The sequence below is a fragment of the Tachypleus tridentatus genome, chromosome 2, assembly GCF_004210375.1.
Source record: "Tachypleus tridentatus isolate NWPU-2018 chromosome 2, ASM421037v1, whole genome shotgun sequence".
Lineage (NCBI taxonomy): Eukaryota > Metazoa > Arthropoda > Merostomata > Xiphosura > Limulidae > Tachypleus > Tachypleus tridentatus.
In genome coordinates, this window is record NC_134826.1 from 76,471,557 (window position 1) to 76,485,659 (window position 14,103).

The 14,103-nt window shown below is 33.3% G+C and overlaps 1 protein-coding gene across 4 annotated transcripts in view; it reads left to right on the forward strand.

Annotated features, from left to right (window-relative positions):
• The window catches only part of LOC143244275 (serine/threonine-protein kinase unc-51-like), a 144,169-nt gene that overhangs the window by 44,135 nt on the left and 85,931 nt on the right, over positions 1-14,103 (forward strand). For all 4 annotated transcript variants that reach the window (XR_013025006.1, XM_076488632.1, XM_076488631.1 and 1 more), the window contains exon 8: positions 2,513-2,614. Coding sequence is in view for 3 of the 4 variants with exons in the window: in XM_076488632.1 (XP_076344747.1) it covers positions 2,513-2,614 (102 nt within the window). In the remaining variant the exon portion in view is untranslated. The remainder of the gene's footprint in view (positions 1-2,512; positions 2,615-14,103) is intronic.

A 14,103-nucleotide genomic window follows, 5' to 3' on the forward strand; every position in this document is an offset into this window, starting at 1 on the left:
GCAACCAGTAAATCACTTCTTGCCACAACCTTTGAACTCAATTACTGCTGGAGATAGGTTGTTAAGCTTTTTAAAATTTTGCACATGGAGGATATCAAACAAAAAATTTGTTAAGGTTTTACATATATAGCTGCTGAATAACCAAAAACTCATCAATGGCTTTACTGATACCATGGAATCACACTGTAATTTATTAAGCTCACTAACTGTGATGTAGTTACATTTTAAAAAGTATGAAACTTTGAGCAGACTAGAGACTCAACTAACTTTTGTGAAATCTTGGTTTGAAAGAATGTAATAGCATTTTCACAGATTAAAATGGCTGAGAAAATCACAATGGGAACATTCTACGCTGTTGATTTGTTATTCACGTGTCGTATACTGTAGTACAAATGTATAAAGGACTGTGTCAAAAAATGGAAAGAGTTAATTAAGGTCACCATGTTTGATTCTGTACATGAGCCATATCTCGGTAAAGTAAAAAAATATGAAATATAAAAATATATTTTAGCTTGCCAATATTAATGTGAGTTCCCAAATTTGCACAAAACTATAGACTTAGTATTTTGACATCAGAAAGATCTATTTTAAAAAGTGCTGCATTTAAAGTACCATGTGATTCACTAAAATATATATTCAGATTTGAATATTGACTTTTAAATTAAGAAATTAACTTATATATAACATGAAAGATTGAATTGTAATCTACAATTTGATTATAAACTTCCTGATAGTAGTTCAGTAAAATTATAAATGCAAGTTAATAAATGCAATAATGTGGTCTTTAACCCTGACCTGTTGGAAAAGTGTTAAAAGTTAGTAGTACCAAATCTTTTAATATTAAATGAGCATAAAGAGGTACATAGAAATTTATATGCAAAAACGGCTCGTTTGGGTTGAGAAAATGTTTTACATAGAAGGTCGAAACGTTGTTCGCTCTTCTATGTAAAACAATTTCTCAACCCAAACGAGCCGTTTTTGCATATAAATTTCTCAACAAGTGGGTTTCTTGACATCACTGAAAGAGGTACATAGCTTGTCAAATGAAGTGAGCCCATGTTGAGAGAGTTAATTGATAGTTTTACTTGAATTTCATTGTCCATAAGTCTCCGACTAGCTAGTACTAAAGTCTAGTCGTTGGTAGCAGATTTGCTGTATCTCAATAAAACTGTATTCTCAGCATCATTAACTAAGTAATTCCCAACCTTTTATGTTTCTGCTATCATCTTATGTTCAGCTTTCAATTGAGATATGAACGATTTCACTTGCAATTAGGTAGAGAAGATTGAAGCATCATGATGGTCATCAGTGGGAGGAGTAGACAAGAACAGTTTGAAAGCAAGTAGAAGCATAATATTGAACTTGGTTTGCTTCACAGTGTCTACCAAAGTGGTTATAAACAATTCCCGAATACCACTGTGTGTAATTTGGAGACTTAAACTGTTAAGTTCATTATGTGCTGACAGATTTCAGTCACCTTACCATTTCAAATAATTGTTTTTGCTGTCCCATTACTAAAAGATTGTGGGAAATGCTTTCTTTTTAACAAAAAAAAATGTCAAGAAAATTTCAGTTCAAAGTAAGAAAAAAAAACAGATTTAGGTAATTTTGCAACTCATTGCAAAAGGGTTAAAATATTGTTGTGAACACAGTTTTTAATAGCTCCTATACTTTAACTATTGGAACATCTCCTTTAAAGCAAGTATGAAGTAAATATCATCAGACTGATTGAATGAACAACTGGTTTGGTATAATTTGTTTTGTGTTAACATAACATTCCTAAAAAAAATTTAAATTAACAAAATTTGCACTTGTTAATAAATTAATTTTCAATTGCTTTCATTCTGTTAGCTCATGTAGTTCCAGATCAAGAACACTTCGAGGGTTGCTATTTTCAAACTGAATTTAATGTTTTGGAAACTGTGCAGAACAATATCAGTAGTGGGTGTTTTAACATATTCTGGAGAGTCTAAATTAGTTTAGGGCAAAACACAAAAAAAGCACTTTACCTCATGTTCATTCTTAATAGATATTAGTTATATTTTGATTCAGAATGCTTTTTAATATGTCATAAATTTGTAAGTACATTTAATATAACAAAATTTGACAGGTCATTTGTATAAATATTGTGAATATATACATATATTTCAGTTTACATAAAGAAATTAAAGTGTACGTTATTTTGGCTGTGTAGCAGGCTATTAAAATAAGAAGTGGATTTCATATAATAGCTCTGTAGCTACAGACTTCTTAATATTAAAACAAAATGAACAAAAATACACATTCCAATGACATTTATATTTTGTCAGTATATTCCATTATCTACCTCGTTAATTTAGAGGTAGAGGTCGTGATGTTTTTTTTTAAATATAAGAAATAGAAATTATGTCTTTTTAAAGTGAGTATTAAATTCAGAAGTAATGTTGTCATGTACACTTAGGAAGTACAGATAAGTCAAATAGCTACTTAATGAAAATTTATACATATTGATTAGTCTTTCTTTTTTCTTCAGGCTCCAGAAGTAATTATGTCAATTAAATATGATGCCAAGGCTGATCTGTGGAGTATAGGAACTATAATTTTTCAGGGATTTACTGGAAGAGCACCTTTTCAGGTAATTGAAGAATTAGGAACTACACAAAACTACCTAGAAATTTAATGTTCATTAAATTATTGATTTTCATATCAGAGAATTGTCATGAATGGGAAGCTACAGTTTCTATTAGGAGTACAAAAACAATTATTTTTACACTGAGTTGATAGTTTATGGTTTAGGGCATGTAAATATGAAAAGGAAAAATTACATGGGGTTAAATTTCAAAAGAAAAAGAATTATCTTCAAGAATAAAGAGTCCATATATGTAAATATACTGAGAAGCCATTTGGCTTGTGGTCTGATGATAATTGATATTTTGCAGTGTAAAATGAGACATTTGGAAACAAAGATTTTTTGTATGATTTGGCACCCACCTTCTGACCATGTAGCTAGTGAAGTTTCGTTTTGAATGCATGCAAATGTTATATAATTGTTAGCAAAACTGTATCAATATACAGTGTGAAAAAAAGGTTTAGTGTAAAATAAATGTGTATTTCAACATTATTGTCATGGTGGTAGCTTTGTATAGGTTGAATCAATGTACCTAGTTTTTTTATTATATATTTTGAAGCTATTTACAGTTACTAAACTTAGCCTAGTTAGAATATTATCCTCATAACCGTAGTTTTATGACTACAACTTTTAGGAGTACTTCAAAAATAATTAACTTGGAGTATTATTTTACATCCATACTTATCTACAGTAGATGGTTTTACAATTTATCATAATTATCAGTTCTTTGACTTGTATTGTAAACACTAACCTGGATGCCTTAGTAGATGCTGTCTTCCTTTCCTTGATTGTTTTCATAAGAAAAACAAGTTCATGAACTCTATTGGCAGATTTTAATACCTGGCAGATGCTCCTTGGTTTTGTGAACCATGTATGTAGCACAAGCAACAGAGCAAATTCTTCCATATAACAATCCAACTCAGTTATTTGAAAGCTTTCGCTCCTCTTTAAAACATATCTAAACAATTGAATGAAGTGTTTGAGAACTTTCTTCAGTTGCAACTCGGTTCAGAACTAACAAATATTTTTATAGCATTTTATGAACTATTTTATCACCAACTAAGTCTCATAACCTACTTTAAAGATAAGTTACACCACATATAAAATACACATTTAGAAAAAACATTTAATTTTAATTGTAGCTTCTTCATTTTGAATCATATATCTCATTGCTTAATATTTGTTATGTGAAGTATACGAAGATCACTATGCTTGAGTTAATACATACTGCTGTTGTAACAAAGCTAAAAAAATTATAGGTTTTTGTTAGGGAAAAAAATTTGATATTGTAAAAATAAATTAGAATTTTATGTCAAGATTCAAAGAAGTCGTGTGTTGAGCTGTAAGAAGACAAGGTTTTCCAGTTTCAATCCAAAGAATAGAAAATACACTATTAGCCAAAATCCTAAGACCAATGAACATAAAGAAAAAATATGCATTTTGCATTGTTAGACTCAACCACTAATTTGAGTAGAGCTTCAAAAAATGAAAATAACAAAAGGGAAAATAAAAAAAACAAACTTTTTTAGCATTTAATAGGGAAAATGTGAACACTGAAATTAGCCTAAGTACTAGCTGGTCAAAATTTTAAGACCATTCCAAAAAAAAGTCCAAAACAGGGTAGGAAATGCCCAACAAGAGGTCTCAGTAGTTAGTTGCATGACCGTCATTGTAAATAACTCCAAACATTCGCTTTGGCATGGTCAATATAAGCATTTGCAGAAGGCTGGCTGGAATGTTATTCCAAGTGGTGCAGATGGCTTCACAAAGATCATGCACTGTTTGGAATTGACGTTCATTTCTATAGACTTCTCTTGCCATCCACCCCCAAACATTTTCAATGAGGTTCAGTTTGGGCAAACACGCTGGAAGGTCCAAAAGAATCATATTATTCACTATGAAAAAGTCCATTGTGGATTGCAGCATTGTCCTTCTGAAAGATCCAGTCATTTCTATGCAGGCAAGGGCCTTTAGTCAATAAGGACACTCTCTCCAACATACCAATGTAGCCAGCTGCTGTTTGACCCTGTATTACCTGAAGCTCCATTGTTCCATGGAAGGAGAAAGCACCCCAAATCATGATGGAATCTCCTCCACTGTGTTGTGTAGAAAATGTCTCTGGTGGGATATCCTTATCGTGCTAGTAACCTAAAACCTTCCTCCACTTTTCTACGTCCCATGTTTGGTGCTTCTCAGCAAAGTTTAACCAAGGTGTTTCATGGTGTAGAAGGAGGTGTGGCCTTTGAAGATGTCTACTGTTTTTAAAGCCTTTCTCTCGTAGATGCCATCTTGTTGTTCTTGAGCTGCATTCTGCATCTGTAAGGGCAATAATCTGGTTCGACGATCGACTGGTGTCTTGCCAGACAACTCATCGAATCCTCCTGCTCAACGGCGGCGACATTTTCTTGGGTCAAACATTTGAAATTCTCATTTTGTATCCCTCAGGGTCTTTTAAGAAATTTGCAACAGCAGTTTTACCATGCCCAATATCACCAACGATGGTACATTGAAAGAGACCTTGCTTTTGCAGCTTGACAATTCTGCCACGTTCAAACTCTGTGAACGTTTTAGCTTTTGCCATGCTTTTACACAATGTAACACAGGAGATGCCAGCGGGAGATGTTGACAATGTTAATGCTTGAACACAATTGACTAAATTTCATTACATGTTTATCAATTAACACTTTGTTTCAGTATGGTCTTACACTTTTGACCAGCTATATTTAGGCTAATATCATAGTGTTCACAATTTCCCTGTTAAAGGCTAAAAAAGTTTTTTATTTTCATTTTTCCTTTTCTTATTTTCATCTTTTGAAGCTCTACTTAAATAAATGGTCGAGTCTAACAATGCAAAATGCATATTTTTTTTCTTTATGTTTATTGGCCTTGAGATTTTGGCCAGCAGTGTAAAATCTCAAAGCCTTTTACAGTGCCAGAAAGTAGACAAAATGAGTGAAATATAATTAACTTAAGAAGTATTATTAAACCCTTTTAGTAATTTCTAAAAATTGGTTTATAATTTAGTTTTCAGTGAAAAAGTCAAAACTTATTTGTGAGTGAATTGTATGTTCATAAATTCATATTTATAATATTTTTGATGGATCCTGTGATATGCTTTTTTTTATATAACATCATATTTTTATGGAGTTTACATTGTTTATGAAACAATTGGGTATGAAGTTTCATAAATATTTCTGTTTTCAAACTGTGCAAATGCAGTATTATGTAATTGTTACCGTACTATACCTGCAAATCTATCTCTATAAGCCCATCTAAAAACCTATACTTTCTGACAATAAACACACTCGTGATATATATAATGGTGTGAAATACATTACTTGTTCATAGGTGACTAAAATTAGCATTATAAAACAGTAATAAATATAATACAAAATAAAAACAATATAACAATAGTAAAATTCAAACTTTTTTCTATTACTGTTTCCTATTATCATCTTTAACTCATAATTGATAATGTCTGTAGTCATAGCTCCCCAAAACAATGGAGATATTCCATTTATCAGACACAGTAGCAATGTCAGGGTTCGAAATTTTCTATTTAAAGCTGGACATGTCCGTTAAAAAATCAAGTTTGACCAGCACTTTCCCATCTGTCACCAGACATCGAGACCAGTGGTCATATTCCTAACATATCAGACAGAAATACATCGTCCCCTCAAAAATAAGTGAGGCAAAAGCTGTGTATGCACAGCCCAAAGATTTTGCTTAAAAGTATATTCTATAATGATTGGAAAATAACTTGCAAAATTTAAGATTTAATTTGAGACAAAAAAAATAAATTTCAAAAAATGGTTGTGAATGCTAAAAAAAATGCACTTTTTAGGTCGCCTTTTCCGTGCTGTCCCAGATAGCCACATGACTGCCAAACATTCATGACAATCTGACCATGGTGTCTGATAGTAAAAAAATGGGAAAGTCTCACGATCTATTTCAGTTTGGCTTCACATGCAAGACTAATGAATCAGAAGATAATACTATGGAACCCCGAGTTAAAAAACCCAAGCCCAAGTGTTAAAGCAAAAACTGTTACTACTAGTACTAGCGCTAAGCCTAATCGTCGTTTCCAGGATGAATGGAATAGAGGCCAACCATGGCTGGAGTACAATAATGCTACCAGACTGATGTTTTGCTCAATTTGTCAGGAATATGACCAAAGTAGTGGAAGGCAGAAGAACATATTCATAACAGGATCTTCCAACGTGAGAGCAAGTGCTGTTAAGGAGCATGAAAACAGTCACGCCCACAGTCTAAGTTGTCAAGCTAAGGCAGCAAAAGAAACACCTGATTTAACTCCCATGATGAAAGAATTGAGCAAACTTAACCAGACTGAGAAAGATCATTTACTTGTGCTGTTCATGACTGCCCTTTATATGGCTTTGAATGCCAAACCATTCGGTGATTTTCAAGAGTGTCTGTTGCTGCAGGAGTACTTAACAGAACATTATGCCAATGACAAACAAGCAGTTATCTTTGCGAAGTATACTGCAGAAACAATTAGAATTAATGTCAGATCTTGTCTGCACACCTCATTATTCTTTGGCTTTATGACTGACAGTTCAACAGATACTTCCAACATCGAGTAGGAGATAGTCTATGTAAGATACAGTGACTGTTACCCAGTAACCCACTTCTTGTGTCTGCAATCAGTTGAGAAGGCTGATTCTGAACACTTGCTACAGGCACTTAGTTCAGGTAAACGTTTCTTAATTACCTGAGATGAGAATTTTCTGGATTTATCCTGAATTCCTAATTAAGAAAAATTAAAATGGACAATATTTCATGTACATTTGTGTTTTAATTCAGGTTTACATAGTCATTCCATTATTAATATACATCAGTGAAAACTCAAGCATTTTTCAATTGATGTAAACCAAGAAGAACCATGTATTTACCACTGACAGAATTGGAGCTTAACCTAGCACAACTAGTGTAATAAATAATGGAGCAATTGAATTTTCCAAAGTACAAATTTACCTTTTTTTCTTCTTTTTTTAACAGAAAGTAACTAATATTGGGCACTAATTTTTTGTACTTGCAGCATTGTCCATATATGGCAAGTTTCCCAACTGGCTTGAATCTATTGTGTGCCTGACAGCTGATGAGGCAGCTGTCAATTTTGGCACAAATAAAGGACTTGTCAACAGATTGAAGGTGCAAAAATCTTATTGCAACTTGCAATTAAGAAGACCAACAAGGACATCCTTTACCTTGATAGTATCCAAACTTTTTTAGAAAACCTGTGGAAGTTTTATGACAATTCACCACAAAATTGGGCTGGCTTCAAAGAAGCTGGTAAAGCTAACAACATTGTTGTTAGAAAGCCAACAAAAAGGACAGGAACCTGGTGGGTGGCCTACAAAGAGCACACTCTGGAGTCAGTTTCTCATAACTGGCCAGCTTATAAATGCACTGACAAACACCACACCAAGATTATTTATAAAATACAATGTGATAACTGCCACGACTTCTATATTAAAGAAACAAGTAGAAAAATTTAAACCAGATTCAAAGAACATAAAAAGTCACTTTCACACGTTTTCGAACACTGCAAGTCACATAAACGCAACATAACCATAGAAAACACTCAAATACTAAATAAAGAAACAAACATAAACAAATGCAAAATTAAAGAAGCCTTACTTATACAGCAACTCAAGCCCAAAATAAACCAATACAAAGGAACACCATTATACCTATATTAAAAAATAATAAATAATAATAATAAAATAAATAATATAAAATTATATATCCAAACATCTAAGCACTCCCTCTACATTCCAACACTCAGTTACACAACTCCTTTCAAACATGTGGTCAGCCTCCTGTTAGTTACCTCTTTCTTTCTTTGTGAACCTGACAATGACCAAAGAAGGTCGAAACGTTTTACGCTCCTTTACGTAAAAAATTTTCTCAACCCAAACGAGCCGTTTTTACATATATATTTTTCTTACAAGTAGGTTTTTTCAATATTACTAAAGATAAATTTTATTACTTTACTGCGTTGACAATGTAGTGATAAAATTATATTGGTTCTTAAGTATTAGGCTTGACAGTAACAGTGTTAACAATAAGCTACTGTTGTTTAGCATAAAGTATTTAGTTTGAGGCTATAAGTATAAACACTGTGGTTAAAACTAGTGTAGGAGTTGTGTTTACAGATCATTAGATGTAATGATCAGGTTTTATGTGGGAACTTTGGACTGTGTACTTTTAAGGAAGTTAGTATTGAAGATGTTCAATACTAACTTGTAGGTTAGAGGAAAGTTAGAGGCTGTCATAACACTACGTGACACAAATTTTGTTCCTGGATAGTATGTGTTATTTCTTAATTGCTTATGTTGTAAAAGTACAGAAAATGGTTATTATTCCCCTCAAACTTTGCTTTTGTGGCCTGGATAATGAAATTTAGAAATTATCCTATTTTATTTGTAAAAGCAGATAAATTTGCACATTTTCATTTACACAAATTCTGAATAAAACAACATATGAATCAAGATTTACATGTATTTATACAAGAGTATTACAAAAATGAACAAAAATGTTTAGAAGTGAGTGATTTTTCGAGGTTTGCGACTGTAATGTAAGTCACTTTCATGTATCAGTTCCCAAATATAGTCTCCCATCACATTTTCATTATACGCTTTTTGGTAGCAGCATTCAAAGTCCAGTATATCTTGGTGGAAGCACTCGTCTTGCTCCTCTGAGTATGCTCCCATGATATCCTTGAATTTATCAAGATGAGCAACGAGGATATGGACTTCAGGGACATCCTGCAGCCCATTTTGCCATAGTTCTTCACCATGGCCTCAACCAATTCCACATGATTTTTGGCCTTGTAATTGCTCAAGAAGCCCCAAACCACTGTGACAAAACTGCCCCAAGCTTTTTTTCATTCCTACTGAGCTTCTTGGGGAATTCTATGCACACCAGGATCATCTTTATCTGTGGTTCAATGAAGACACCAGCTTTGACCTTTGCCTCAGACAACTTAGGGAAGAAGTCTCAAAAGTGCTTGAAGGCAGCAGACTCCTTATCAAGAGCTGTGACAAATTGTTTCATAAGACACAATTTTATGTACAATGGTGAGAACACGTTCTGGAGTCTACTAGTGGCTCACACTTGACACTGTGCTTTCCCACAGAGAACTCAGTTTGTTGTGGCCAGTGCTTCCTGTTGTAGTGTGCTGCAGTGTCCTTGCTGTCCCAAAGAGTGCAGAAGCTTGAAGAATGTTGGTGACACTTCCTCTGACTTGCAACTTGTATACTTTCATCTAACAAATCCCACTCCTTGAGCCTAGATGTCAAAAGCTCGGCATTCGACTTTGTTGGATCAAGATCTGTGATCAGGTCATTGAGGTCTCTTTGGTTGGGGTAGTATGGGTTTCTTTCACCAACTGCACCTCTGAAATTGTAATCTGGATCTTCAACATCTACCACCTCTTCTGATTTGCTGCTCTCTTCTGAAGATGGCTGCTTTCTCTCTGGTGGAGTTGGTACAGGGAGCTCAGGGCAGTGTGGCACTGGGGCTAAGGATGTTGGAAGGTCCAGATACATGATAGCAAATGCATTCTTGCCAGCCTGACATTTGGAAGGGTCCACCATGCAGAAGTAACAATTGTTTTGAGTGGTCAGTGAGTTCATGCCAAATTCTTGGAATAGTGAACTTCATGGCTCTTTTCTCCTCTGTACCATCTTGCATAAGAGCAAAATAAAATTGTTATTGTGAAGAATAAATTTTTCTTCTACAACTAATGTGTGAGAGGTTCATGCAAAATATTTTGTGATATTTTTTCTATACTGTTGGAAATTAAAAAAAATTAAAAGATATTTAAATTTTAAAAGGTCTAAAATATTTGTATAATATAAAATCTCACTATTCAAGCAAGCAAAAATTGTTTTTCTTAGCTTCTAGAGTTTTTTTGCAGTGCTATCAGGTAAAATGAGGAACACAGGGTTTGTCTTGATAGGCATGCTGAAATATGCCTTGCAGGCTTCACACTTTTCAGAAGATGCTGTCATAGAGTACTTTTTTGCTCTTGTCTTGATAAATTGGCCACATACATAGCAGAATGCATCTGGAGAATGCTTGCAGCTTCTTGATGCCATCTCTGATAAAATCAGATAGGTCTTATCTGTTCACTTCAGCAGCTAGAACTAAACTGAAGCTGTGGGTGGTGAGCCCCTGTAAATATATAATGCTATGGAAAGTTGTAGAAAACTCTTAAAAGGCTCTTGAAACTTCTCATAACTCCTACCATTTTCTAGAAAATTCTGCAGAATTCTAGAAAGTTCTTGAAAATTCTTGTAAGTTCGAGAGAATTTTTTATCAGCTACTCAGCACTAAATTTACCTGGAATGTTCTGAAAAATGAGTAAATTTGAAAATTTCATTACCCAGGTCACAAAAGCAAAGTTTGAAAAGAAAAATAGGTCTTTTCCATTTCCTTTAGGCATTATCAATTGGAAAATAACATTTATTCCCAGGAACAAGCAAAAGTAAAAATTTTGTTACATAGTATAATTAAAAGTGGAGGCAATAGATAAAGAGAAGATTGTTATGTGGGAAATGACAGCAGGATTTTAGTAGGAGCTTAAGCATTTATGTGCAAGGGATATATCAATTAACAATGATTTTTCAGGACGTTAGAGTATTATAAGAGTAAAGAGTAGTAAATTTAGTTATAATGAGTCAAATTTGTCGAGCAACACATTTTCAGCCGTCAACTTCTGTAGATGAGGAACTATTCGAAGGAAGGGGAGAACCAAAGGTTCAGAGAAGGATGTGGATGATAGGAAAGTTATATCTATAGGTGATCCCTTGACAGAGCTTGTGGATAGAATAATTTGTGAGGTAAATAGGGATGAAAAGATTGGGCTATGCTACCCAAGGGCACAGGTGGATGATATAACTCTAAGTTAGGCTAGCAGAGATGCAATTTTTTGTGGTGCATGTAGGAGCTAATGATGTAAGGAAAGGAAAGTCAGAGGAGCTGGTTAATAAGTATAAAGGGTTGATAAAGGCATTGAAATAATGCCATGACTTGCTTTTGTTTGGGGTACTGCCCTAAATTTACTATGGGGATGAAGTTATACATAGGTTACTGGGAATAAATACTACCCTTAGGTTAATATGTTAGTGTGATTGGACTTGTGGGATTAATTCAGTGTAAAAAAGGAGCCTTTTGGAATAGATGATTTATATTTAATTAGGATAGGGGCTGGCATGTTTGTTAAGGCTATTAATTCAGTTGTAACGGAGGTTTAAATTAAGACTAGACAGTGATGAGAGGCAGGATAAATTAAATATTAAAAGAATAAGAGGTAGAGAAAAGTTTAGTGTAGGAAATGAGTATAGAAGTAATTATAAGGATAGCCTTAATTGTTATTGTAATGTTAGATGTATAAGAAATGAAATACATTATTTCAAAGCATTAGTAGGAATGGAGGATTTTGATGTGATGGGAATAACTGAAGCGTTGTTAAACATGCATGATTTTGATCACAGAAGTTTCTTTGAAATACAGGGTTACAGGCTATTTAATAGGGATAAAGTATTAGAGGGGGGAGGAGTAGCTTTACATGTATAATGTGAGTTACATTCTGTTGAAGTTAGGAATATTAAAGATAATAGCAAGGAGATTGGAACAATTTGAGTTTTTATTAGTAGATATAAAAGCAGAAAGTTCTTAGTTGGAGTTTGTCACAGACCAACAAATGATACTAATGAAATTAGTGAGAAACATTACAACAAAATAAGATTTCAGCTGTTAATGAAGTCATAATTTGGGTGATTTTAATTTCAGGCATATTGATTGGGAAATTCTAGAATCAAACCATGAGGGAGAAAGGTTATTGGAAGCTCTTCAGGATGACTTTCTCTACCAGGTTGTAAAGGCCTACTAGAAATAATGTTATTTTAAATTTATTGTTAACTTTTCAGATAGAAATGATTGAAAGGATGGAAACTGGGGAATGCCTAGGTACATGTGATCATTGTTGTGGTAGGATTGTTTTGTTGCATACGGAAATCAGGAATAATAATACTATGATCCCAAGTTTCAAAAAAGCAAATTTTGAAGAGATACAACAAAAATTATCTTTTGTTAATTGGATAGCTAAGTTATTTTGAGACACAAAGCAAATGTGAAAAATATTTAAGGAAAAATATTATAGTCAATATATTCAAGGCAAATATATTCTTTATAGAAAGAAAAGGGAAGCTGCAAATTAGAATGGGTTGGCTCACAAAAAGTTTTAAGAGATAAAATTTAAAAAAGCATAAAAAATTTAAGAAATTTTAATTAACTGCTGTTACAAGTACATTAATGGTGAACAAAGTGTTAGAATGAAGGTAGGACTCTTGAAGGGATGATACAGGAATGCTAGTATCTGATGGTTATAAGATTAGTGGGTTATTAAATTTAGTTTTTTCTTCAGATTTTTACTAATGAAGATAAAAGCATTATTCCACGTTTTCTATAGTTGATAAAGGGGAATGAGATCAGACATAACTGCATTAATTCTGAGTTGGTTAAGAAAAAAAATTGGGAAGATTAAGTAAAGGTAAGACTCCTTGGCCAAAAAATATTTCTCCAAGGATTTTGAAGAAGATTCAAGATTGGATATTTGAGCCAGTTACTTTTTTTTGTCAGTCTGTGAATAGAGGGCAGATACTAGAGGATTGGAAGTTAACTGGTGTAAATCCTCTTTCAAGGGAAGAAATAATTTTTCCAGTAATTATAGGCCAGTTAGACCAGTTTTAGAAAGGGTTAAAAAGATACTTTGAAAAGTCATTTACCAAAATTTAGTTTTATTGGACAGTCAATGTGTTGTCACTAATATAAATTCATTCCTTACAATTCTTTTGATATTCTTTGAATAGGTTTCTGCTTATAAAGATAAGGGTGTGGATTTGGTGTATCTGGATTTTCAGAAAGTATATGACAAAGTACCACATAAAAGGCTTGTAAAGAAACTTTTACAGGTGTGGGGGATAAGTTAACTAATTAGTTAGAAGAAAGAAGAGTTCAGTCAAATTGGATTAATGTCAGAATTGGGGTTTTTTAGGTCTCTGTTAGGACCGTTGATTATTTTGATTTACACTAATAACAAAGATGAAGGAATAGTCAACAAATTTAAATAATTTACAGTTGATATTCAGGTCTTGGGTGTTGCTAGCTATGAAGAGGATGCTGCTGATTTACAAAAAGACTTAAAACAATTATTGAGTTGGGAAAATAAATGGCAGAAGCATTTTAATTATAATAAATACTAGGTAATGCATGTTGGTTATTATGATTTGGAGGGAAATAACCTTTACTTTCTTATGAAGGAAAGGGATCTTGATGTAATAGTCTATCAGTCTTTTAAGCCATTGAAGCAGTGTGCTGTTGCTAGTGGTAAGGCTCATAGGATTATAGGTTGTGTTGACAGAGGTATCAAATACAAGTCTAAAGAATTTATAATTTCATTGTAC